The sequence below is a fragment of the Gossypium hirsutum genome, chromosome D05 (genome assembly GCF_007990345.1).
Source record: "Gossypium hirsutum isolate 1008001.06 chromosome D05, Gossypium_hirsutum_v2.1, whole genome shotgun sequence".
NCBI lineage: Eukaryota > Viridiplantae > Streptophyta > Magnoliopsida > Malvales > Malvaceae > Gossypium > Gossypium hirsutum.
Window position 1 is genome coordinate 699,768 of NC_053441.1, and position 27,092 is coordinate 726,859.

General features: G+C 29.3%; 1 protein-coding gene across 1 annotated transcript; it reads left to right on the plus strand.

Annotated features, from left to right (window-relative positions):
• Nucleotides 1-14,344: 14,344 nt before the first annotated feature.
• LOC107907469 (protein SUPPRESSOR OF MAX2 1) lies at nucleotides 14,345-19,268 on the plus strand. Its single transcript, XM_016834867.2, has 3 exons — nucleotides 14,345-16,527; nucleotides 16,916-17,216; nucleotides 17,341-19,268. The coding sequence occupies exons 1-3, from the start codon at nucleotides 15,293-15,295 to the stop codon at nucleotides 18,970-18,972; spliced, it is 3,168 nt and encodes a 1,055-aa protein (XP_016690356.2). The 5' UTR covers nucleotides 14,345-15,292; the 3' UTR covers nucleotides 18,973-19,268.
• Nucleotides 19,269-27,092: the final 7,824 nt, after the last annotated feature.

Consider the following 27,092-nt stretch of genomic DNA (forward strand, 5'->3'; position numbering starts at 1 on the left):
GCCGATTCAGCATCCAACGACGATCCTGAACTCAAATACGGTGATGCTTATCCTTTGTGTCAGCATGTACCTAGGGTGTCTAAATAATAGTTATTTTGTGGTTTGATTGTAAATGAGGTTATAAGTTTAATTTTGGTTGGTTTTATACATATAAAGATGTGTTTGTTTTTGAAGCTATGTTATGGCATGGTAAATTGAACTAAATCTAGATAGGTGTATGTGAATTTAATTCTATGTTTAAGTGCTCATGAACTAGGCAAAATTGATTTGGATTTGATATGTTTATAATTTGGATTAAAATGATGCTTTGATGACTTGTTTTGATGATATGAAATGTTTAAAATTTCTGTTTGTTTGATCTGTAAACTCCGCTAATACTTCTTAACCCAGTTCCGGCGAGGGATACGGGTTGGGGTGTTACATGTCACATGTAATTATCTAGTTATTCCATCAGCTACATTAGTTTTTAACCGCAGAAATGCATAATTTTTTAATAGAAAGGAACAATTTGTTATTTGGTCTAACATAGATGAACTAATTTGTTCATTTTTTAAGTAAAAGGGAACAAAATGCAATCTAACTTCTAATGTAGGGACCGTCATGGTATTTTTACCCTCTTTGGTTGCATTTTACAGGAAAGAACAATTTTTAATTCTAAAATGACAAGTTGGTTTGTAAAAGGATATTAATTCCTCTAATTGAGGATGGAATGGAAAAGAAATTTAAATTACGTCCCTCCCCCCAAAGATTTATCACCAACTCAATTAATTACTAATTAAGGTAGGTCCCTCTAAAAGATGGGGTGTGTGTTAAAGATTTTTGTCTTTTTAACTTTGAAAAGCACATTTTGGAAACATCTCTTTATGGCTTAACTAAACCCCCAATTATCACACCTTGAATGCATATATTTAATGTATGGTTTAAGTGCCTCACGTAGGCATGTCTTCCTTTCACATATATGTATCCAAAAGGGTTAGTCAATCTTATAAAGCTTTTTGCTTCATTTTTTGCCTAAAAGTTGAATATGCTTGTGTGTAAAGCATAAAGAGATTAGTGCCACAAAACCCAAAATTTCCCACACCATTAGTGGTGGCAAAAGTAGCTTTTTCCCTCAGCTTATTCTAAGTGGGCTTTTTTCTCTTGTTGCTAACTCTTTAAGGATTCCAAAACCCCCCAAAAGTTAAAAAGAAGAAAAATATAGATGCCACATACTTTCAAACAAAGCTTTTGAGGTGGGGGGTTTGGCATCTTCTAATTGTCTCTTTTTCATCTTTCTTTTTCTCTTCTTATATGTATAATGTTTTTATTTGTTCAAAATATACATCTTCAATGAACAAAGTCAATTTCCATAATCACTAATTGGATTATATATATAAGCAATTATGTAAGATAAAATATCTACATCAATTAAGTAAACCAAGTCCTAAACTAGCTAATTAAATCCATCTTGAAAATGAACCTCTTAGGTAAGGCTTGAAAGTGATATGCTAAACAATGCAACATCTAGTGTGTTATATATATAATTTAAAACTTTTTCCTTTGGTTGGAATAACAACTAACATTAAATTTGAACCTCTTTTATTTTCCTCTATAGTTTTTCTTTTATGGAAAAGTGATTGTACCCTTCTTCAATTGTAAAAAGGTGAAGGGGGAATCAATGGTCATCTTTTGCTTGATTGGTGCTTCTCCCAAAGTCATCTAATCAAATAAAGATAGAGAAAAAAAAGGGGGGAGGGACTTGAAAAAAGTATACTTGCTTTGAGTGCAAGAAGCTACCAAAACTTTTTAGATGGACCAAAAATAAAAAAGGTGGTAGCCCTAAAATCTCCCCCCCCCCCCAAGCTGTGAGTGACTTGTTATTTTTATGTTTGCTTAAAGTTTGACCTTTCATGACATGATTATCACATACTTGATTGTATACATGTGTGTGTAAAAAAGTTAAATGTGGGGTTTGGCTTGCACTAGTGAAAAGAATTATGGGACCCTTTGTCTCATGATATACCATCAATTATCCCTTGGAAGAGGCTCTTTTTTAAATTATTGTTATTATTTACATCAACTATATGATCATGGATGGATCAATTGTGATTTTGAACTTTGGGGGTGCCTTTTTTGATGTTCTAATAACTCAAATAAAAACGAGACTCTAGCAATTAGATGATGAGAAGACAATTAAGGGTGTTTTTTTCTTTCTGAAGATCCCTTTAAATGGGGTCATTGGTTGATATCTAGCAATCCTTGAAGCAAATATATATTTATATATTATATGGAGAGAGAAAGCATTTTAAATGATGGTTCTTATATCATTGAGGTATATAGTGGGAGAATCATATTTTTCCTTGTGAAGGAACCAACAACAAAGCAAGCAAACACCTTTTGATAATTATGGTAAGATAAAATAATAATAAGGCATAATGACTAACTAAGCTCTTAACATTTATATATTCTGTCGATTTAATCCTTATTCTTTTTTGAGCTAAATTTGACTATCAACCTTTCAAAAATAATTGAATGTTGCCTTTTTTTTAATGGAAATACAAACTAAAACGTTAAATTTTTAAACATAACAACCCAAATGGCAATCCATTTGTATTTCATACTAATTTTTTAAAATTTTAAGAACTTTTTATATATATATTTTTTAGATTTTGAATTCGCTTTTATTTTTTAATCATTTGTTAACATAACGTATACAACAAAATAGTGCTATGTCAGCATGAAGTATATATGGACTGCCATGTGGGTTGTCATGTCAACATAGATAAAAAATTAATTTTTTAGTCAGTATTTCCATTTAAAAGAAAAACAATTTGACTCTTTTTAAAAGACTAATGATTTAATTTAACTAAAAAAAATAAGGGTCAAATTGATCAAATATATAAATATTGAGGGCTGAATTTATCATCATACCTAATACTAATCTTGAGAGAGAGAGAGAGTGGAGATAGATAGAATGATGAAAAGAGATCTAACAAGGTTTCAAGTGTGGGGAAAAAAAGTTTAGGCTAATGAGACCACCTTTTCTTTTTTAATTAATTAAAAGGAATTAGTATGGTATCATATGCTTAAGGAGTGGGTATTCAAAAGACAAAAACCCAAGGAGCTTCCACCAGAAATTTCCTCTTTTTTCAATATGAAAGATAAAATAATAGAAAAAAATATGACCTTACCCATTCATGCCCCTAAAACTACCCTTTTAGCTCTACCGGTGAAAACAAAACAACAAAGTCTAAAGTCAATTAAGATATGTAGTATACACATATTTTTGTAACCAAAAATAATAAAATTATTCCTAACATTATTTATTAAGGTCCCTCCACAGTCCACAAACTATTATTATTTTTATTCTACATGTACTTGCTACCAAAGCTTAATTTCTTCCAATGGGGCAAAAGAGAATATTATAAACATGGGAAATTTGAAACTTCCTTTTTATTATTCTAAGAAGTATTAATTCCATAATGAATGCATGAAGGAGTTGTTCAACAAATTAATGACCAAAGGTGAAATTAAAAGATTTGTACTCAGAAATTAATTTTTAATTTAAGTCGTGAGACACGCTTTTGAAATGCATTGAAGTTTTTTTTTTTAATTAAATACAAATTTCCAGATAATGTTAGGGACAAGGCAAATTAGATGGAAAGACAGTCATTGAACTAATAAGTAACAGTAAGAATATGTGTCTTTCTTTTTATTATAACATACAAACACTTAGACATTATTAAAACAGCCCAAGTTTGTCGTTTACAAAGATTGCAATCTCCATATCATGACAATACAATATACTCCATATTGATTGCATTCATAAAATATCATTTTACCTCCCTTACCTTAAATCCCATTCATTCATTAGCATGAGATTTCAAGTAAAATTATGAACTGAAAATTAGTCAAATTTATTCAAAATTTGAAGAAAAAAACCATTTTTTCTAATAATTTAGTGGCTTAAATTAAATCTTTCAAATAATTGAATGACCAAAATGTAATTTTATTTAATAATTTAATGACATTGGATGTAATATACTCAATCTAATATATCGAGTTAAAAAAAATTTTCTTTAGTACAACCAGTGAGTTGTGTGAAATGCTTCTTAATTAACTATATGTTCAATTATATACATTCAAAAACATACAAAATAGCCCTGAAATATCCAACTTTAATGGGACCAATATTATTTTTCATCTATCGTAACATACTACAACAGTTCTATCAAAACATACAAAAATTATTGTTTTTTTCTTTTTTTTTTACTCAGGACCCGCTTAGTTCGACTCATGAACTAGTTTATTTTGGATGTATATTTTTTTATATAATTTCAGTAAAATATATTTCAAACATTATTGAAGCAAAGCAAGAATGTAAGTGGTAGAGCAGACAGTATGTTCACTGATACTGATGTCATATATATATATGTTGGGATGCAAGGTTTATAGTGATAAACAAGAGGTTGAAGATGTTGTGTAAGCATGGTGCCAAGGGAAAACATGAAGAATTGGACCACCTTCTTTACATGAATTTGGCTGCATCCTTATTCTAACCCATTAATATTTAAATTATAAAATATTGTCATTAAGATAACATGTCATTTCCTTCTCTCATTTTCTCTGCCAAATTTGTTCTTTTTCTCCTTCTTTTTTTTTTTCCTTTCCATGTCTTTTAAAGTTCTGATTTTGAGAGCTGTCTCCTCTATCTTTTATCTTATTTACATAAAATAAATAAATTTCATCATAAATTTAAGTCCCCCAAAAAATAAAACCATAAAATAAAATAAAATCTCAGAAAAACCTCCCGTTCGAAAGCCTCTTTCTTTTCTTCCACGGGAGCTTAAAGCTTCGTCTTGCAAAAGTGGGATAGCACGAACTTTTGTGTGCTTTGTATTGTTATTAATTCTTATATATTTGCCGTCAATCCTTATATTTTTGAAAAAAAATTTATGATTTAATCTCTGTATTTAAAAGGTTAAATTTTAAGTTTTTCTTTTTTTTTTAATTTAAAAATCTCAGTCTAACCATTAACATTATTAATATTTTTCTATCAAAATTTATGAATTTAGCATTTTAATTAGATTGTCCTCATATGTCATGATATATTAAGTTGACAAATTTTGATTAAAATTACTAGCAACGATAATGATTGGATTAGGATTGTTAAATTAAAAAATAAGAATTGCATTTTTAAAAATATTTTTTAAACTGAACCGGTGATCAAATTGGTCAGATCATCGGTTCACAGGCCTAATCGTCTAATCGATTCGATTAAAAATTAATAAAAATTCAAAAAAAAATTAAAATCTCAATTCAACCAGTTCTCAATCTAATCAGTTCAAAGCCACTTTCCGGACTAATTCCCCCAATAGATTCTTGGTCCGGTCCAATTCAAATAATACTAATTTTTAACTTTTAAAGCATAAGGATTAAATCTCAATTTGTGGAGAAGCACATGGACTCGTAACAAAATTTAACCGTTTTTAATATTCTAAGGTAAATATGGATTTCAATTATTTTAGGCACATAATGTTTACTTCTTTTATCTACTCAATTTGTTTTTTTATGAGAGAACAAAAAAAGCCTATTAAATTTTGAACCACACTTTATATGTACTTCTTCATTAATATTGATTTTTTTTTATTTTTTTTAAATTTTTTTTAATTTTACATATACTTTTTAAATTTTTTATGAGGTGTGAAAAAATTATCGCACAAGCTAATATATTATTACGGTTAAAATTTTAACAAATTGATAAACTTTTTCGTTTAAAGAAAATTAATAATTAAAATTTAAAAATTGAGCACGAAAATAAAAAATAAAGTTAAAATGATAAATATTAAATTTTAGAAAAAATTATCATCATTACAATTTTTTTTATATCAAAACATAAGAATTTATTTTTCCAAATACTTGAAAAGCCAAAAAAATATATTGATTAAGAGTATTTATCTTTCTATTTCTTAAAATAAAAATAGTCGTAAGTTTTATATAACAAAGTCAATTATTAGAAAATAAAATAAAAAAAAAGTCAAAAATAAAATGTTTTATTAAGGTGACGAAGCAAGTTAATCATGCAAAAAGCACCTATTGAAAAGAAAAGAATATTTTCGTGGAAAAATGAATTAAGCATTGTAATCAAGAAATGGGAAAAATGGGATTTAAATAACAACACATGCATAAATAGAAAGCTAATTCACATTTCGTCAAAACCTCCAATGATGGATTTAGAAATTTAGGCAAAGTTGGGTCCCCAATTTAACTACTGTTTTCCTAACTTCTTTACCACGTACTATAATTTTTTATCCCTAAATTTGATAATTAGTTTTGTTTTAGTATCTATAATTTTTTTTATATATTTTTTAGCACTTAATCTCGACAATTAGATCCATTTTGATCCTTTAACTCGAAAAAGTAAATTTTTGATGATGTGATACTTTGAGATTGTGCCGCATCATCACTTGAAAATTTAAAAATCCATATAATTTGCGGGTTGATAATGTTGTATAATCTTAGAAAATCACATTTAGCATTTTAATAACTGAATCAGTGGTTGAACAATTCAAACCATTGATTCAACTAGTTCAATCGGTTTAAGCGTTGGACCAACAATAGTTAAATAAATAATTAAAAAATCATAAAAAATTTTAAAAAATAAACTTGTTCAACTATCAATTTTTGTCTCACTTTTTATTTTTTTTTTAATTTCAAACAATTTCTCAGTCAATCAATTTACCCCCTTTGTTTGGACCATCATATCAATAAATCTTGATAAAATCTAAGTTCATAGATCAAAATGAATCTAATTTTCGAATGCAATAATGAAAATGGATAAAAAATATAGACATCAAAGTGAATTTAATTAATAAGTTAAAAGGTAAAATATTATATTATCTTTTTTACTAATATATATAATTGAGATATTTTATAATACAGCAAAATGTGATTAATGAAAGCATTACTTAAATTTGGTTTAGAAATACATATTGGGAAAAGGTGTGTGATGAGAGGAAATGGTGCACCTTGCCTGCTGCTCCACAAGTCAAAACTAAAAAAAGTTGACAGCTTTTTAGATTCTTTGCAAATAGTAAGGTCAAAGCAAAAGCAAAAGCAAAAGCTACTATAAAGCACATCCTTTTTGAACAATAAGTAATGAGCCAAATTGGGGTCATCATTTTAATCATCCACCTACAAACTCTTCCTCCAATAAGTCACCCCTTACTTTACATTATTACTTTTATTTCTTCATTTTAAGATAGCTAAAGAAAATTTGGCATAACAAGTTGCCATTTTTGTTATTAAGTTAGATTCACCCCTTCTTACAAGTAATATATATATATACGTATTTTTCAAAAATTTATAAATTAATATTTTTTATTTTTTAAAATTTAATCTCCTTATTCGTTAGATTTTAAAATCCAGTTTTAATTGTTAAATTTAGATTAATTACATAATTTCCAAGTGAATCTTTTCTAACCGTATTAGCAAATTAGTGCTGAAATTTAAAAAACTTATGATAAAACTAGGATCTCAAGACTCAAAAATCCCATGCCTTATTTTTCAAACTAATTATTAGTGTAGTTTTTTTTAAAAAAATACTGTTTTTGTCATTTAGCGGTAATCGCAGAGATAAAAGGAAAGGAAGTAAGCAACATTTTGGTTGAAGGGAAGAAAATATTATTATTAACAACTTTCGCAATCATAATTAACAATAATTAAACAACAGGTTTGGTGCCCATAAACTTTTCAATCCTTTTTTACAATTTCTTACATAACGTATTGCTTTTAGTAAATTAGCATTAAAATATCATTTAATTATTCATATTTTTCGTTACTCAATTATAAATATCACTTTTTAACTTAAATCAAATGCGTGTTCGACGTGTCAACATTTTGGAGGGTAATTTCAAATTGGATCATATGGTATTATTAATACATTTACCACTTCCTTTTAATAATTATCCAACCGAGCACATGATTGAAACTTATTTTTCAAAAATAAAATCTTAAATTATTACACTTTGTCCAAACAAGTAAGTTATATAAATAAATCTTTGATTTTAATATTAAATTAAAAATATTTTAAATTTTAAAATTCATTTATATTTTATGTTTATGTGAATTATTTATTAAATGAAAATAAAATAATATTTTAAATTTTCTTTAAAGTGTTTATGTGCATAATACAATCATTCTTTTGAAAATTCTGATTACTCTTTTAAATTTTATGATGTTAAAATCAATAAAAATCTAAAAACTTCAAATTCAAAATAAAATTTATTTTAATATTGAAATCAAGGATTTTTATAGATAAATATCATATTATAAAAGCATATTTACTCTAAAAATAATATAACAGCTTGTTTCGAAAGGAAAAAAAATGCTTAGGTGACTATTTTTTTAGAGGAGGTGGCATCTTAAATTTGGGACAAGAGTCATGGACTATCAATTGACACTGTTCATTTAAAATTTAAAATAATAGCTACTCTAAAAAAAAAAGAAAACAATTGAATTAATGGCATAATATCAATTTCTAATCATTAATGATATAATTCATGGCATTAATGAATATTGCGTGTTGCCTTACTGGTTAGGATGTTCATCACTCTACGTGTGACCTGGATTTAAGTCATACTAGTCGCGTATTTTATCTTCCTCTTATAATTCACCAAAAAAAATCATGACATAAATAATTAGATGGTCATATATAATAATTTTTTTTAAATTGTACATAACAATCAATGAAAAAAATTATTTTTAACTCTTAAAAGATTATATTAAACTATAAATAATAAAAATCATTATTAGTATTACAATTATAGGTAAAAGTTGGATCTCCTGTATTAAAAGTTAAATTGCATTTTACTTATTCTACTACATAATTGTCAAATTAATTATTTCTGTTAAAATTTTCATCCAATAGTATTATTAAAAACTAACATAACAAATGAAATAACTAAATAATGACACATGGTATGTCAGTAGACCTCATTATGGGTCGGGACACTCGCCTAGGTCTGAATGTCTGCTAGAAAAATGAGAGGGGTTGGGCAAAAATATATGTCCAAAAAATGAGTTTGGACAAAAAGAGTAAGGCTCACTTAGAAAATAGGTCGAGCCTTAGGCAAGACTTCTTTGGCCCAGGCTTAGCTTGACCCAAATTTGACAAAAAATTTTGTTGTTGTATGTTATTCTTTATTGCTGTTATGTTGTTGTTTTGCCATCATCTCATTATTATATTGTTACTGTTTTGGTGTTATTGTTTAGATATGGTATAATTTTTGTTTTATTGTTAATTTTGTTATTATTTCAGAGGCATTTGCTTATTAAGTTACAATTATATTAGTGTTATTTAAGTATAAAGACCTTTTTATATGTATTTTTAATTTGTCGAGAAACATTTATTTTAGTATTTTTAGCTTATTTTATGTATTATATTTTTAAAATTTTTTATATAAAAATAATCAAAAAATTAATACGAACAGACCAGGCTCGGCTTTAGCAATTTTTTAGGCCAGGCTTGGATTAAATTTTAGATCGATTTTTGGGCCTAGGCCTAATTTTTTGTATTGGCTCAACCCGGAGCCGACCCATGATTAGCTCTATATGTCACGTACATCTCATGCTAATGTATAAAAACAAATTTTTAACAAATTAAATAGATGAAATTTTTAAAAAATAATCACTTTACTATTTAATCTAAAAAATGTAATTTAATTTATATTTTTACCTGTAATTACATTAAAAATATATAATGAGGGATGAATTAGCATAGGAAGAAATTTAGGGAGGAAAAAATTATATTAGTGAAAAAGTAAGGTGGTGGGAAGGGGTATTAGGGTCATTTGAAAAGGAGAAAAAGTTGAAAAAAACTGGAAGAAAAAAAGCAGAGAAGCAGGTGGCAAAGATACGTGAACGGTAATAAATGCAGAAAGTTGAAAACTTTTCTCTTACATTTAAACTCACACCTTTAATTTTTGTTTTCTCGGTCGCCGGAAAAGGAAAGGACTAAGTTTCACGCGTCAGCTTTTTATTTTTAATTTTTTGTTTGCTTCGCTACACGACAAATTTCATATTCTGGAGATAAAAAAAAAAATCCCAAAATTCGGTCCGGATGAACGGCCCAGCTATATTGAAAGGGCGTGGAAGGCAAGCGCGTGAGAAAGGGGAATATTTAAAAAAAGGATTAGTTGTAGGAAGAGAGAAAAAAGGAAGCTCGAAAAACGCGTAAAAGGGAAGGGAAGAGAAGAGGGCGTGCGTTACAAAAAAGGCGAATAATATGAAAATGTATAATATAGAAGGAAAAGGAGACGATGATGATGATTTTTGTTCCTTTAAGACTTGCTCTCTTTTTCTTGCATAATAAAGTAGTTGTTGGCATTAGAAGTATCAAATCACTTTTTGTAAAGTCAGGAATCCCAAAAAGGTCTTTTTCTTTTTTTCACTCCCCAATTATATAAACTTTGCTTCTTTTCACTCTTTTCCATTTTCCATTTAGATTACCAATCTCTTAAATAATAAAAGAGTTTTTTTTTTAATATTTTCATAAAATTAAATGTTTAAAATACTTGATGCCAAATTTTAATAAGTTGGACCTTATTAGGTGGTAATATATATTTCATATATTGAAATGGTTGAAGATAAATTGATAAAATCTATCAACAATTTGTACAAAATTTTAGCCCAATTTTATTTTATTTATAAAATGATATTTACACTAAAAAATAATCGATTTTCTGGTTGTTTTTAGCACTAAATAATCGTACACCCAGGATGAGATAAGTAATATATAGTAAAGAATGGAAAAGAGTTAAAAAGGAACTTTTAAGGATTATTTTAGTGTTGGGTTATTTTTTAATAGAATTGACGTGCATCGGGTCGGCCGAATTTTAGATAATAATACAAGCAATTATCAATGACTCTCGCACCATAAGTCTTTAAACCCTTTTTTTTTCTTTTTTTAAATGTTTTTTACAATTGAACATTAATAAAAAGAATGATTATAAGTTAAACTGAGACCAAGTCAATTTCAATTTTAAGGACTTTATCTAAAATTTGACACGTGCTTCTTTTACTATCCTGGAAGTATAGTATATTACAACTATTTATAATTCTTCCTTAATTTTTAAATAAAAAGATAGTTCACTTCAACACACTTAAATTTACGTCTTCTTACACTGACAACAATGTCGATGTCAAAAGAGTTAGAGCCTCAATTGACTATTTTACAGAAATTTTTAAAAAAAAATTAACTTAGGAATTAATTCTCGTTTTGGTCACCCGCAACTAAATTAATAATAAAGAGTCTTTTTCTATCTAGTATAATAACACGTCATTTAGTACTCAATACTTACATATTTTATCAATTTGATCCTAATCCTAAATAATTCAATAAATTTAACCTTTCACATTTAAAAACTCTATCAATTTGATCCTTAAACTTCCTCATCAAAAGATGAAGGCTTTGGTTAGGAAGTTTGAGGATGAATTTGATGTTCAAATATTTAGAATCATGATCAAATTGATAGAATAAGTATTGAGGACTAAATATGTTATTATACTAGTTTAAAAAAAAAACTTTTTGTTATCAAATTAGCGCTGAGTGACTTAAATAAGAATGATTTCAAGCACTGATGCTTAATTTGATTTTTTTTTAAATCATAATTAAGTGAGGATTTGTATTGTGGAACTTTTGATGCTAAATATTGTGCAGTAAAATTTAATTATTTAAAATTAGCAGGATAATTAGTCCTTAGAGTTCACTCAACAACCTTTGATTTTTCAAGATGCCCTTTGAAAATATCGAATTACATTTGTATTTTAAATACTTATTTACACACATCTTAAATAAGTGGCTTAAGAGCAGTGAAGAGTACAAGCAGGTTATTAAAAAAATTACCACTTACTAATATTTTAAATTAAAAATAAGTGAAATTGTGGTTAGGATCATAAAACCAAAACTAGAAGACATGATGACACCAAGTGTACCATTCGTTAAATTAGTCAATTTTCTTATCATCATTTTACGTGATATATAATTATTGCTCTCTGTATAACAGAAAATGAAATTAAATAATGCTCTTTAAAAAAAATGAAAAATACAAATATCTGTCCTTTCATTTAATTCCTAATTTAATTACATTTCCATTTTAATATTTATTTTAAACTCGTAGTTTAATTTATAACTAAATATCCTTTTAACAATATTTTTTGTTTTTATTTTTGTAACATTATTAGTTTAAATTATTTTTACATCCTATTTTTTTATGTAACTTAGATAAAATTTTAAACATCTTAATTATTACTTAAATAATATTAATTATTAATTTAAATAATATTGTTTAGCATTAATTACATAAAGTAAAAATGTATTGCGTATTAGATATGTTAAAAATATTTTAATTATTATTTAAATTTTTTTAATTATAATATTTGAATTTATATTCAATAATTCAAATAAAAAATATTATTTTACATTAATTAATGCAAATAAAAATATAGTATTTAAAAAACCTATTAAATATTAAATATGTAAAATCACATGCAATACATATGACATTAAAATTTTTTTTATGAAATAATTCAATATATTTAGTTTATGGTAATTCAATATATAATTAAAATTTTATTATTTATAATTAAGATAAAAAGGAATAAAATAAATTCATCACTTGGAAGTTTTTTTTTTTTTGTATTTTTTAGATTATGTATATACTTTTTGAAAATTTTAAGGGATGATGTGTCACTCTCTCAGTATGTCGTGTCATTGTACTTTAATGGAATCCAAGTTTAGGGTCCAAATTGAAAAAGTTGTTAAATTTCAAGACTAATGTAGATCAATAAAAAAAATTTAAGGACTAAATTAAAAAAATATCAAGTTTAAAAGCTACATGTTGCCTTTATTACTTAGTTTAACATTGAAAAAAATATATTAAAAATGTAAGATTATTTGAAAGTAAAAATAGTTGAAAATGTTGGAAATGAAGAAATATATATTTAATTTTGATATTCATAAATAATTTTTTTAAGTTTGTAAGTAATAAATGCAATATAGCATAAATGTAATAAAATTGTAAATATAAAAGTATATTCAAATAAATATAAAGCATAAGCGAATGAAGATTTTATATAAAATCCAACAAAACTCATGCATAATAATTGTGCATGTGAGCTTAAAGATCTTTATCAACATTATCAAATTGTGGTATGTTCATAAAGAATTTTATTTAATTTAATTTAAATGCATAAAATTGTATGTTTGAGAAGTGTTGATACAATGATGCAAGGAGGGAGTACATAGAAGAGAGCAGTGGTTATTATGGAAGCTAGTTCATCAAATTGGGGCGGAGAGCTGGAGGCTACAGAGAACAAATGTGGAGAATGTTGATAATAAGAACTTTGAAGAGTATTGACAGAATATAGACTTAGTATTCTCAAGAGTCCATCCCCTCTTTATTGTTTTGATGGGTATTTATAGGGAGGGGTTATTTGTAATATGGTGTTAACGTGTTGATTGATGACCAAACGATTTCATGGTCCTAACAACGATTGGGTCATCTGTTGCCCGGATAGTTCCTTGAGAAGGTGAGTTCACAGGTGACCTCCTGCCTTACTGATGGTAGGCCTACTGTTCAGAGTTTTCTAGGATTGCCACATGTCTTGTCGCGGAGGTATTACAAGAAGAAAACAAAATGTTAAATTATACTTTAAGTCTTTGTACTCTTCTCAAATTTGAAATTTAGTACATGTACTTTTGTTTTTAAGAATTTAATCCCTATAATTTTCATATTTTGAAATCTAAGTCCTATTGTTAACATTGCTAAAATTATTTCAGTAAATTCAAGTTTATTACAACATTATTTTTTTAGTTACGTTGCTAGTAATTAGGTTTTTTTAATTTTAAAATACCATACTAGTGAAAAAGTGTTAACAGCGATAACAATTGAATAAAAAAATTAAAGTAAAAAAAAGTAAATTTCTAAAAATAAAAATAGATGTGTAAATTTAAAAAATGGAGAAGAGTTTAGGGACAGCAAAAGAAAGAGAGAGAGAGAGAGAAAAGGTGAAAATCGTGGGATGTGTTTGCAGCGACGGCAAGTGTGAAAAGCACAAAATATTGGTTGAATTACTAACCCTATTATCGATCTGATTCAAATTATTTTTCAATCTCTTAGCCCCACATTCCCTCTTATATTTCATTACGTGTGAGAACTCATTCATCTATAATTTCATTTTTATTTAAACAAGATAAAAGATTAAGAAAAAGAAGCAGAAGAGCAGCCAGTACAATCCACCACAGTTATGAGAGAGAGAGATGAAAAGTAAAAAGCAATCTTCTGGCGATGATGAATGAATTTTATTTATTTTATTCATTTCTCTCTCTTATCTATTTCTCGCTCTAAAAAAGGTGTTTGTCTCACCTCATTATCTTTAATGTATTGATGTATAGAGACAAGAGAAAGTAAGCTTTAAGTTTATTATTTAATTAATACTTTATTATTATAAAAATATTGAAAAATAGAAAAGAAAGGAAGGGATGACACAAAAAGGAGAGCAGATTTGCACTGCCCAGACAGCATTTTTCAGAATTCCTTGCATACTCTTACTACTTCCAATTCTCTAATTTTTAGAAATTCCTTTTCTTTTTTTTTTTCAAATAAAAACAAAACCATTTTTTAGTTTTTTTTTCCTAACTAATATCACTTTCCCTTCTTCTTCTTCCTTTTTTTTTTCTTTTCAATTTTTACTTTTTACCCAATTTTGTGGCGGCCAGGCTAGGTAGAGTCTAAAACTTGCACTTAAATTGTGCTTGGATATTTTTTTTTGGGGTTATTTGATGAATCATATAGAAAGAGATAGAAAATAGAAAGAGAAAAAGAACAAGAAAGGGAAGAGAAATGGGGAGTTTCTTGTGAAAGAGGGGATCTGATCTCTCCTTTTCGCGTTGAATTTTCTTTCTAATCTTAACTTTCTAATACCCACTTTTTGTTTTTTTTTTTTGAGAAAAAATTAATTTTTTTGTGTGTGTGTGAAGAGAAGACAGATGGAGAGAAAATATATAAACAAAAAAAAAAAGATCACACATAATCACTTAAAAAGCTGAGAAGGTTATAAGCTCTCTATCTATGGTTTCTTTTATAGTTTCTTGTTTTTGTCTGTAAAAAGCTTTCATTTGGTGATTTATTTGGGTCTGTCTATTTCTATTATATATTTTTTCTTTCTTTTTTAGACAATAGAAAGTAGAGACCTAAAAACAAATTAAAAATATAGAGATAGATACACAGAGAAGAAGAAGAAGAAGAAGAAGATGAGAGCTGGATTAAGTACGATCCAACAGACTCTGACGCCGGAGGCCGCCAGTGTGTTGAATCATTCGATAGCTGAAGCTAGCCGGAGGAATCACGGCCAAACGACGCCGCTCCATGTGGCGGCGACGCTCCTTGCATCTCCCACTGGATTCCTTCGTCAAGCATGTATCAAATCCCACCCCAATTCCTCTCATCCCTTGCAGTGTCGAGCTTTGGAGCTTTGTTTCAGCGTGGCGTTGGAGCGTCTCCCCACCGCCCAAAACGCTAATAGTGGTAGCCCGGGGCAAGACCCACCAATCTCCAATGCCTTGATGGCTGCTCTTAAACGTGCTCAAGCCCATCAACGACGTGGATGTCCCGAGCAACAACAACAACCGCTTTTGGCTGTTAAAGTGGAATTAGAACAATTAATTATATCGATTCTTGATGATCCAAGTGTTAGTCGAGTCATGCGTGAAGCTAGTTTTTCAAGTCCAGCAGTTAAAGCAACGATTGAACAATCATTGAACTCAACGTCTTCAAACTCAGCCAACACTACCGGTCCAATTGGATTGGGATTCAGACCTGTCGTAGCTCCCACTCCGGCCGTTGCCGCACCTTCCGCCAATCGGAATTTGTATTTGAATCCGAGATTACAGCAAGGAGCAGCCGGGCAACAAAGGAACGAAGAAGTGAAACGAGTGATTGATATCCTGATGAGGAGTAAAAAGATGAACCCAGTCTTGGTCGGTGAATCGGAACCGGAATTGGTTGTTAAGGAGATATTGAGGAAGATTAAGAGCAAAGAAATTGATGGGGTTTTGAGAAACGTTGAGGTACTTCATTTGGAGAAAGATTTCGCATTGGATAAAACCCAAACCGTTGCTAAAATCAAGGAATTAGCCACTAAAGTTGGAGCAATGATTGGGAACTTGGATTGTGGAGGTGTGATTCTCGATTTGGGTGACTTAAAATGGTTGGTGGAGAGCAATCAGCCGGTGGGTCTTGCCGGCGGAGTTCAACAACAACAACAGCAGCAACAAGTGGTATCTGAAGCTGGGCGTGCTGCGGTGGTTGAGATGGGTAAATTGTTGGGGAGATTCGGAGAAGGAAATGGAAGAGTTTGGTTGATTGGGACTGCTACATGTGAAACATATTTGAGATGTCAAGTGTATCATCCTTCAATGGAGAATGATTGGGATCTGCAAGCTGTTCCTATCGCTGCTAGAGCTCCTTCCCCAGGAATGTTTTCTAGGTATTTTTATTTTTATCTTCTTTGGGAAGCTTTTTTTTTTTTAATTCTTTCAGATTATGCTGGGAAAAGTTGAATTCATTTGAACATGGATAATATCTAATATTCCAGTAGATGTGATTGAATATGGAATATTAATGGGTATCAAGAAATTTCTGTTAATAGAATCAGCCATGGTGTATATTTGCTCTAATAGATTTTATTCTGAGAAAAATAAGCTTGATTCTGATCTAAAAATTTAATATTTCTTTTCCTCTCAGCTTTAAGACTTAGCGTAATGCAAAAAAGGGTTCCCTCACGTTGACAAGACCTTTTTACATTCATGTTTCAATTTGACTTTGTAGCTGCTGGGTATTATTGATTAACTTGTATTCTGCTTCTTATTTTTCAGGCTTGGGAGCAATGGGATACTTGGCAGCTCTGTTGAGTCACTATCTCCATTGAAGGGTTTTGCAACTACTGCTGCTCAACCTAGGCAACCCTCTGAGAATTTTGACCCTACTCGGAAAACAGGCTGTTGCCCGCAGTGCATGCAGAATTATAAACAAGATCTTACTAGACTTTTAGCGGCCAAGGAACATGAGCAACGCTCCTCTGATTTTAAATCAGAGCCAACTCGGCCGGCATTGCCACAGTGGTTGCAGAATGCTAAGGCCCATGATAGTGATATCAAAACTATGGATCAGGCGCAGGTAACAAGCTTATTAGGTTCTTTTTTGTGTGTGCGCGCTCTGTGTTGAATATTTGCAGAGGTTAATCTTTGTTTTTTTCCTCTTATATTGAAGCTTTGTTTTTATGGTGTCCTGTTATATACAGGCTAAGGATCAAGATATGATCTGGACGCAGAAGACCCAAGAGTTGCAGAAGAAATGGAACGATACGTGCTTGCATGTCCATCCGAGTTTTCATCAGCCGAGTCTAGGCTCTGAGAGATTCACTCCTGCAGCTCTCTCGATGACGAGCTTGTACAATTCGAGTCTGCTAGGACGCCAACCTTTCCAACCGAAATTACCATTGAACAAAAACACTGGGGAGGCACTGCAACTGAACCCAAGTCTAGTAGCTAGCCAACCAATGGAACAGGCAAGCAGCCCACCAGGAAGCCCTGTAAAGACGGATCTTGTTCTTGGGCGACCGAAGATCATTGAGACAAGTCCTGAAAAACCCCATAAAGAGCGTTTAAGGGACTTTTTGGGCTGCATACCTTCTGAACCACAGAACAAGTTCCAAGATTTGCAAAGCAATCAGTTGTTGAACACATTAGATATTGAGTCATTCAAGAAACTACTTAAAGGTTTAACAGAGAAAGTTTGGTGGCAGCGAGATGCGGCATCTGCAGTGGCCACAACAGTGACGCAGTGTAAATTAGGCAATGGAAAACGACGGGGTACTGGTTCAAAGGGCGACATTTGGTTATTGTTTACTGGCCCTGACAAGGTTGGCAAGAAGAAGATGGCATTGGCCCTCTCAGATCAAGTATGTAGAGCTCATCCGGTAGTGATATGTCTCGGGTCAAGACGTGGTGATGGGGAATCCGATGTGCATTTCCGTGGTAAAACAGTAGTGGATAAAATAGCGGAGGCAGTTAGGAGAAACCCGTTCTCGGTAGTAGTGCTTGAAGATATCGATGAAGCAGATATGCTGGTTAGAGGCAGCATTAAACGAGCAATGGAGAGAGGTCGACTTGCTGATTCTCACGGTCGTGAGATCAGTCTAGGAAATGTTATCTTCATCCTTACTGCAAATTGGTTACCAGGGAATCTTAATCTCTCATCAAATGGTATTATTACCCTGGATGAAAAGAAGCTTGTCGGTTTAGCTAGCGGAGGTTGGCAGTTAAAGTTATCTCTTAGTGAGAAAACCGCAAAGCGTCAAGCCAGTTGGCTCCATGATGAAGACAGAGCAACGAAACCTAGGAAGGAAACCGGTTCGTTATCGTTTGATCTTAATGAAGCCGCTGATGTGGAAGACGACAAAGCCGATGGATCACACAATTCCAGTGATCTCACGGTGGATCATGAAGAAGGACAAGGCCTCACAAACAGACAATTATCCAACTCAACATCATCATCAGTACCCCATGAGCTACTCAATTCCGTCGACGATGCCATCATTTTTAAACCTGTCGATTTTGGTCCCATTAGGCGCGACATTTCTGATTTCATAACCAAAAAGTTCTGCAGTGTCATTGGCGACAGGGTAACGATCAAGATCGTAGATGAAGCTCTGGAAAAGATTACAAGTGGGGTATGGATAGGTCGAACTGGATTAGAAGAATGGACTGAGAAAGCATTGGTTCCAAGCTTACAACAACTGAAAACACGATTCCCGGCATCGGAGGAGTCATCACTAGTGTTCCGACTGGAACTCGATTCCGAAACATGTAATCGAAACAATGGAGATTGGCTTCCTGGTAGTGTGAAGGTAGATGTTGATGATGGGTTCTGATAGTGAAGGAAATATATATGATTAAATAAAAAATATATATATTTATACTTGGTTGCTAGCTCAAAATCAAAAAAGAAATGATTGAATGAAGAATGAGGGGGGGATAAAGTTGGTATTTGAGTTGGATAGAGATGTAAATATGCTCAACTGTATTTTGACGGTTGAGAGGGGTAAAAAAGGAGATGATTAGCAAAGGGGGATGGAGATGTTGATAGATTAACGGTGCTCCTTATTTTTAGTAATCACACATTTTGTCTCCCATTTTCTTTTATTATTATATTATTTCATTTCTTTTACTCCTCAACTACATTTTACTTTCTTTTGGACCATCCTTTTTTATTTATTTTACAAAATCAAAATATGGGAAAACATGACATTTTCAAAATTAGTTTTTTCTATTAAAATTTCTATTTGTTATAAATTAGTATAGCTGATAGGATTCTACATATAAAAATGTAGGGCAAAATGCAAGATTGAAGGAACCAGAAAAGGTATTATATTATTATAATGACTGTTTACATACTTGATCACAAAGAAAGCTCTGCTAGATGCATATCATGCAAAAAAGGCAAAAGAAACAAAAGGGACGGTGGGGTTATTATTTTCTTCCCTAACTTTACATTATATTGTGGCAAATGTCTATTTGATTATGTCAGCCTTTTTTAGACACCCCCCAACCACTCCACATCCAATAAGCATATTCTTCTTACAAACTTCAATTCATCTTTAATTAATTAATATGCTTTTTCAGTTCTACTTTGTCTTATGAGCCATGCATGTGGAACATTTGGAATGTTTGGTAATTATGATGAATCACGCGTGCCATTTCATTTTTGCCTTCCTCCTATAATCAAAATTAACAAACCCCTGCAATCTCATTTCTCAAACACATTTCTGGTTGGTTTTTTTGTTTGTTTGAGCTCCACCGACGAATAGATTCACATGTAACTTAATACTTGAATTTCACATTTTTCCTTAACGTGGTATCTATGAGTTTTTCTTTTCCTTGATTCTATATATGCGGAATCATTCCGTTACCAAAAATGACATGATCATTATTAAATTATTTTATTTTTATTTCCTTTTAATTTTCAAGTAGATTTTCTTCTATTTGACTTAGGGAGAAACCCCAACCCTCTCTTAAAATATATTTTGATATATATCTTAAAGAGTGGTTGCTTTTATAATGATAGTTCGCCCCAAAACGGAGTTTGATTTGAAAATAAAAAGGGTGAAAAATGGTTTAAAAATGAGTTGGCGGATTTTGAATCGGAATGTGGAAGGAACCAAAATTCAAGTTTAATTGATGCCGAATTGCATTTTAACACCTAATTCTCATTCTATACAGTTTCAGTAAATCAGATAATTTGGTATCATTAAAAATAAAATAAAATGAATTTAGTTTTATTTTTTTATGATTAATTAAATGTATATAATGTATTCGACTCCAATATAAGTTTTGTCAACACGCTTTTTGTGTACTCGAAACCGTCCAATGGCATCTCATATTTGTCAAAACTAATGACAATGGTGAAATTATATGGGATACGATGTGTCCATGATGATGGAACATAAAAAGGAGAAACAGTGACATGCAATTGCAATGGCTAAAAACTCATTAGTATTATTAATTAAAAAAAAAAAGAAAAAAAGAGGTTGATGACCTGAACTGTTAACCAGCATGCATTGTTGAGTCTATGCATTCACCCACGACTTTCCTCATACTATATAATATATGTGAAAAGAACAATCCTTTTTCTGTTACGCATGCAATTTCTTTTCTTTTGACTTTTTAATTTTTGTTTCAATTAAAACTCTTATTTTTCTCTACCTTGGCTAAGAATCGCAGATCAGATAAAAAGTTTGAAAATGAAAAGAAAAAAGAGCCCAGTTTCAGATACTTGGTTTTTTTTTTAATATATAAAAAAAGCTTGGATAAAGATGCTGCTGTGGTGCATATGAAATTATAAATCAATATCACATATGGTCGTCCAGAATCCTCGAATGATCCGAATAAACGACCTGGCATTTCCATGTGTTGGATTCCCTGTTTTAGGATTACTTACCCTTGTTATGTTCCTATGCACAGTAGGAGATGACTTAAACCATCCTTTATTTATGGCAGGCACCAAAGCTTTCTTATATCTAATACATGTTCACACCCGCAGTTTAGATGTATGGTTCTAGTCTTACCTCACTCAGCGCAATCAATAGGATGTACGTTTGAATGGTCTTAAATGTGTCTGAGAACGAATTTCAGGTAGAAGTAAGTATTTTATCAAAAACATTTACAATTTTGGTTTAAATCTACCAAAGAGTCCCAAGCTCTTGCAATTTTTAAAATTTTAGTCCCTCTGTTATAAGGTTCCTTTATTTTATTAAAAAAATAGATATTGAGTTTTTCTGTTTATAATAATTTAAAAATCTTGGTTCAATTATTAATATTATAAAATATTTAAATATTTTGGTGATGACATGACATAATCTTAAAGTGTCACATTATCAATCTTATGAAATTCAAGTTCTGGGATCAAATTAAGAAAACGTGCCAAGTTTCGAGACTAATATAAATAAAAAAGTTCAAAGATTAAATTGAAAAAAATTGAAGGACCAAATTAGAAAAAGTGTTATTTTATCTAAAAATACACTTTGAATATGAATCTCTCTAGAAAACTGGAAGTTAGACAAAGGATGGAGGAAGTTGATAACATGTATGGTAAAAGTGGGGTTGGACCCACGTGCGTCGGCGGCTAAACCGAAAGGTGAAGGAAGGGAAGGCGTGGGGCGAGCGGTCCAGGTCCACCTGAACCGGGACCCCCACATCTTTAGTTGAATAGACCCCTCAACCACTTTGGGTAGAATCCCCCAACCGTTAAAAAGGCTTCCCTTTCCGTAAGGCCGGTGGGTGCTTATTACTTTCCCACCAAATTTCCAACCTTTGCAATTCCATTAATGCCTTTAAGAAAAAAAAAAAAACCCAACTCTAACATCACAACAATACCACAAGTTTTATTTGGGTGGGTTTAATGTTCCAATCTTGTATAAGCCTTAAATTAATTGATATTGTTGTTGTAATAAGCAAAAGGATATAAATTTAAATGTATTTAAACACGTTTTAACCTATAATTTAAGGGTTTAAAAAGATTATAATTAGTAGTATGAAATTATGTCACAATCACCATGATTAATGCTAGGTTATGAATAAATTTAAAGAAGATCATTTTAACATGATACCAAAAAAAATACTCATGTCTCAACATGATGTAAATACGTTTGATTAATGCAACATGTTATGTATTTATGGTAAAAGTATTATGAAGTCATTATATTAAAAGTTAAATTATATTTTGTTTTATTTATTAAAAAATTGAGTAAATTAGTCAATGAACATTAAATAAAAGAGTAAATTGGTTTATTCTATTAAAAATTAATTCGTTTTTACGGTTAAAAATTAACGTGATTGATAAAATAATTAGACAATTACATACCACGTGTACCTCATGTTAATATAAAGAACTGAATTTAAAACGGTAAAAATGGATAAAATTATTTATATAAAATATAAAGAAATACAAAATATACCTAAACCCGAGAGAGAAAGTGTTAAAGAAGGATACCAAATGCATTAACTTTTTCTCCTAACATGAAAAAGCAGAGGCTGACATCTCAAGTTTTATCCTACGATTTTTTTCTTTTGAAGTTCCTTTTTAGATTAATGTTAGTGTATTTATAATCTGAAATACCCACTTGCATGATTTGTTTTCCTTTTTACATTTTAAAATGGTTTTAAAAGCTTAAAGTGGATCCACTTTGGGTTTGGAATAAAATAATTGAGATATTTATTTATTATAATTAGAATGAAAAGGGTTTGGAAAAACAAGTAGATGACAAAGCACAACATGACCCTTTTCTTGCTCATCTTTATGTATGTATATATGTAGTGCAGAATTTTAGAATTAGAGCAACATGCTTACCTGTTCCCTCTCTTTACATTTTTAATTATTTATTTATCAACTTTGGTCTCACTTTTTTATTCACCCTATTAACGAATAAAGAGGGGTTGGGGCATCGGGAATCACAAATAAATAAAGGGTTTTTTTTTGTGGGAATCCCTATCCTCTAGGACTCCAATTGGACACCCATTCCTTAATTGGTCCCTATTCTTGTTTGCTTCTAAACCAGCAATTTTGGGTTATTTTGTCCTTTTTGAGGAACTTTGCTTTTATGACTCTTATATATATTATAAATAGAGGTGTTTATCAGTCCAATTAAATTAGATATATATGATATTAGTAAATTTTATATTTCTTTAAATTTGGTCCGACTTGAAATATAATCTCAGCTTTTACTCTGATATACCCATAATTATAAATGTTTAACTCAAGCCTATCCATATTATTATTTAATTTTTTAAATATTATATTATGTTATTTTTATATTTTTTTATATTTTATTAAAATTTTAAACACAAACACCTCAACATATTTTTTAATGTTTATATTATAGATTTTATATTTATTTTTATATAAATTATATAATATATAAAAATAAAATAATTATATTACAAAGTATAAGACGAGCTAAGTTTGAATTTTGAATGTTAGAGCCCAAGTCTAAACCATATTTTAACAGATTTTTTTTACTTAAACTCATTTTTCGAGCTTCATGTTATCTAAAGCCTCTCACTAAGTTCCTAAAATTAGACGAGTACTCTAACCCCTAAATAGGTATAATTACATTTAATTATATCAACAATTTTAATCAAGTCAATCATTACATGCACAGCATTGGACTAAACAAATTAAAGTCAAATTAATTCTGATAAATTAACTAACCAATCACATATAATTTTTAAATAATAAAACTCAAATCAAAATGTTGAATATTTCGGTGTTTTAAGGCTTCACTAATTATGGTGAAAATTGGTTTAAAAAAATGTTTCACAATTAGGGTGATCAAATAAAATTGATAAAATTCGAGCTCGACTTGCCTGTATTGATGTTTTTTTATAATATTATTTTTATATAAAAATAAATTTAAAAAATATAATATATAAAATACACTAAAAACATTAAAATAAATTTTTCCCACTAAAATGAAAATAAATTTTAAAAATATTTATACTTAAATAACACTAAAATAGGTGAACTGAACAAACAAATGCCTCTACATTAATAGCAATAATAATAAAACACGAATTATACAATATCCAAACAACAACAAAAAAATAGTAACAATATAATAGCGAAATGACGGCAAAATAGTAGAAACAAAAACAAAACAGTGAAAATAACAGGCAAACACAACAACAATTTTTTTTCCAAATTCGGGTCGGGCCTAGGCCCAAAAAAACTTACTCAATGCTCAACCCGTTTAGAAAGCGGGCTTCATTTTTTGGGGCCTATATTTTTGCCCAAATCCTCTCACTTTTCGAATAGGCCTTTGGACTGGGCCAATGTCTACTCACAATATTATTGTTTTTATATAATGATTAAGAGATTCACTTATAATATGGCTGAGTTTTAAATTTACGTCAATACTTTAATTAGAATGAAATATTTAAACTAATGGCATTATAAATATTGAAATGCCAAATTATATAAAAAAAATTAAATATAAAGATCAAATCTTAAATTTTAATATAATACAAGGATCAAAATTAAAATTGAACTATATTTATAGAAAGTAAAAGAGAAAAGACGGCAAGCCAAATGTGAAAGAAGGAAGGCTTGAAGTAGTAGTATAGATGGATATGTTGAAGATGAGAGATGTATTATATAGTCAAATGTTGAACAAAGGCTTTAAAGAAAAGAGATATAAAACTAAAAAGGTTAGGCAATGAACAATGAACAACCAATCACTGTCCTAATGGTTAGTTGACGAATTAGGCAAAGATCCCAAAAAGGAAAGGAAAAAACAACAAAAAGAATAAAAGATAGTCGAGAATTAATTAATACCTAATTGAACCACACAAATTTCCCCCATTCTTTCTATATGACTCCGTTTTCGTTATAAGTAATTAGGGATCAATTTCACTCTATATACTTAAATTTGATCAATTTTAGTCCTAATCTAATAATAACAGTTAAATATGTTTGGTTAAATTATATAATTAGTCTTGTATTATGCATAAGGTTATAGATGTAATCCACATTCACCAATTGGATCATTCTTAATGCAAATGGCAATCATTAAATTTATTAACTGGTTTTTTATGAGTCAAATGCGAAAACAACAAACAAACATAGTATTACATATGTAATAATATGTTTGATGCATCAAATTTAAAAAAAAAAAAAAACTTAACTTGATGAATTTAATAGTCATTATTTGGTTAGGACTAGAATTTTCAAATTCTAAAAGTACAAGGGCTAAAAATGACCGAATTAAAGTACAGGTACTAAATCCACAACTTGCACAAAGTATAAGATTTGATAGCAGAATTTGACCAATTAATAATAATACATGAAATATGTACAATATTAGAATAAAAGTAGATTAAATTGTAAGTAAAATAAAATTTAAACATGTGAATGCATTAGATTAAGAATGCTAAATGAATACAATTTATTTATAATGCTGTTGTCATCAATTCTAAGTTGGTGTCGGGTTAATTAAAATGTATAAAAATTTTGAAATGAAGCTTTTGAGCAATAAATTTAAGGTTTCACCAATGCAATCGACGTGGGTTCAAATCCAACCATAAGCCATTTTAAAATAAAAAAAAATTAAAGTACCATCGAATAATGTAACATATTTTAAATACAAAGAAATATTTTTTGTAATTAAAACTGAAATCAATTGGTTGGTTACTGTTGGAAGTTGGTGTATTAAGACGCAAAACCAATTGCACCACATATCTATAATATTGTGAAAATACATTTTTGACGTACCAAAATTTTATTCTAGAAATATTATCAAATATTTTATTTATCTTTTAATTTTTAAAATATAACTTAAGGAGAAATAGAAAAATCTGCAATCGAAAACAAATGATGAAGTTGGACTAGTTTTTTGGTGGATACAATTAGATGACGAGGCTTGGCCCAAATTTGAATTGGGTCGTTTAACTTGTACCAAGTTCCGTCCTTAATTAGGGATAAACTGTACTATCTACCCCAAACCTACAATTCGCTTCGCTTGTGGTCTATTAATTTTAGGCCAACATAATTTGAATTTTAGGGCCCGTTTGTTTACATGTAAAAAGTTTTACGAAAAATATTTTTCGTATTTTCCTGTATTTGTTTCACAGAAAATAGTTTGGTCAACAGAAAGTGACTTACAAGTCAACGGAAAATAAGCATTTTTCCTTGTAAAATAACTTACCATTTTGAGAAGCGTAAGTCATTTTCCGAAAAAGAGCTCCTCAATAAATAATTTTACTTTTATATAAAAATTAACTTAAATAAAGTATAAAATTATTATATTGATAATAAATTTTTTATTTTTAAAAATATTTAAAATATTAATATAAAATATTATATTTTTTAATATTATTAAACATACGTATTTAATTATTTACATTTAGTCATATAATAAATTATTAATATAATTAATATAATTTATTATTTTTAATAAATTATTTAATATTTAAATTTTTATTTTAATAGTAAATTTTAAAAATAATAATTTTAAAAAATATTATTCACTTGAAAATATCAATATTAATATTTTAATACTAAATATTTATTACAATTATAAATATATTAATAATAAATATTTTGTAGTATAAATGTTAAAATATGTCATAAGTCTATATACTCTTCACAAATTTGCAATTTAGTTTCTGTACTTTTATTTTCAAGAATTTAATCTCTCTACTTTTCAGATTTGAAAATCAAGTCAAATTGCTGACATTGTTGATTTTTTTTGTCAATTTTGTTAAAGTCACATTTTTAAATAAAAAAATATTCAGTTGGTAGTCATATAACAAAAAATAATCGTTGCAATGAACCTAAATTTAATAAAATATTTTTAATATATGTAAAAACAATGTAAAATATAAAAATATAGATATAAAATAAACTCAATTAAACAATGAAAAATAAAAAAAACCTCAAATATATGTTTGTTTAATTGAAAACGACATTTATGAAATATTTTTAAAGAACCTGCCAAAC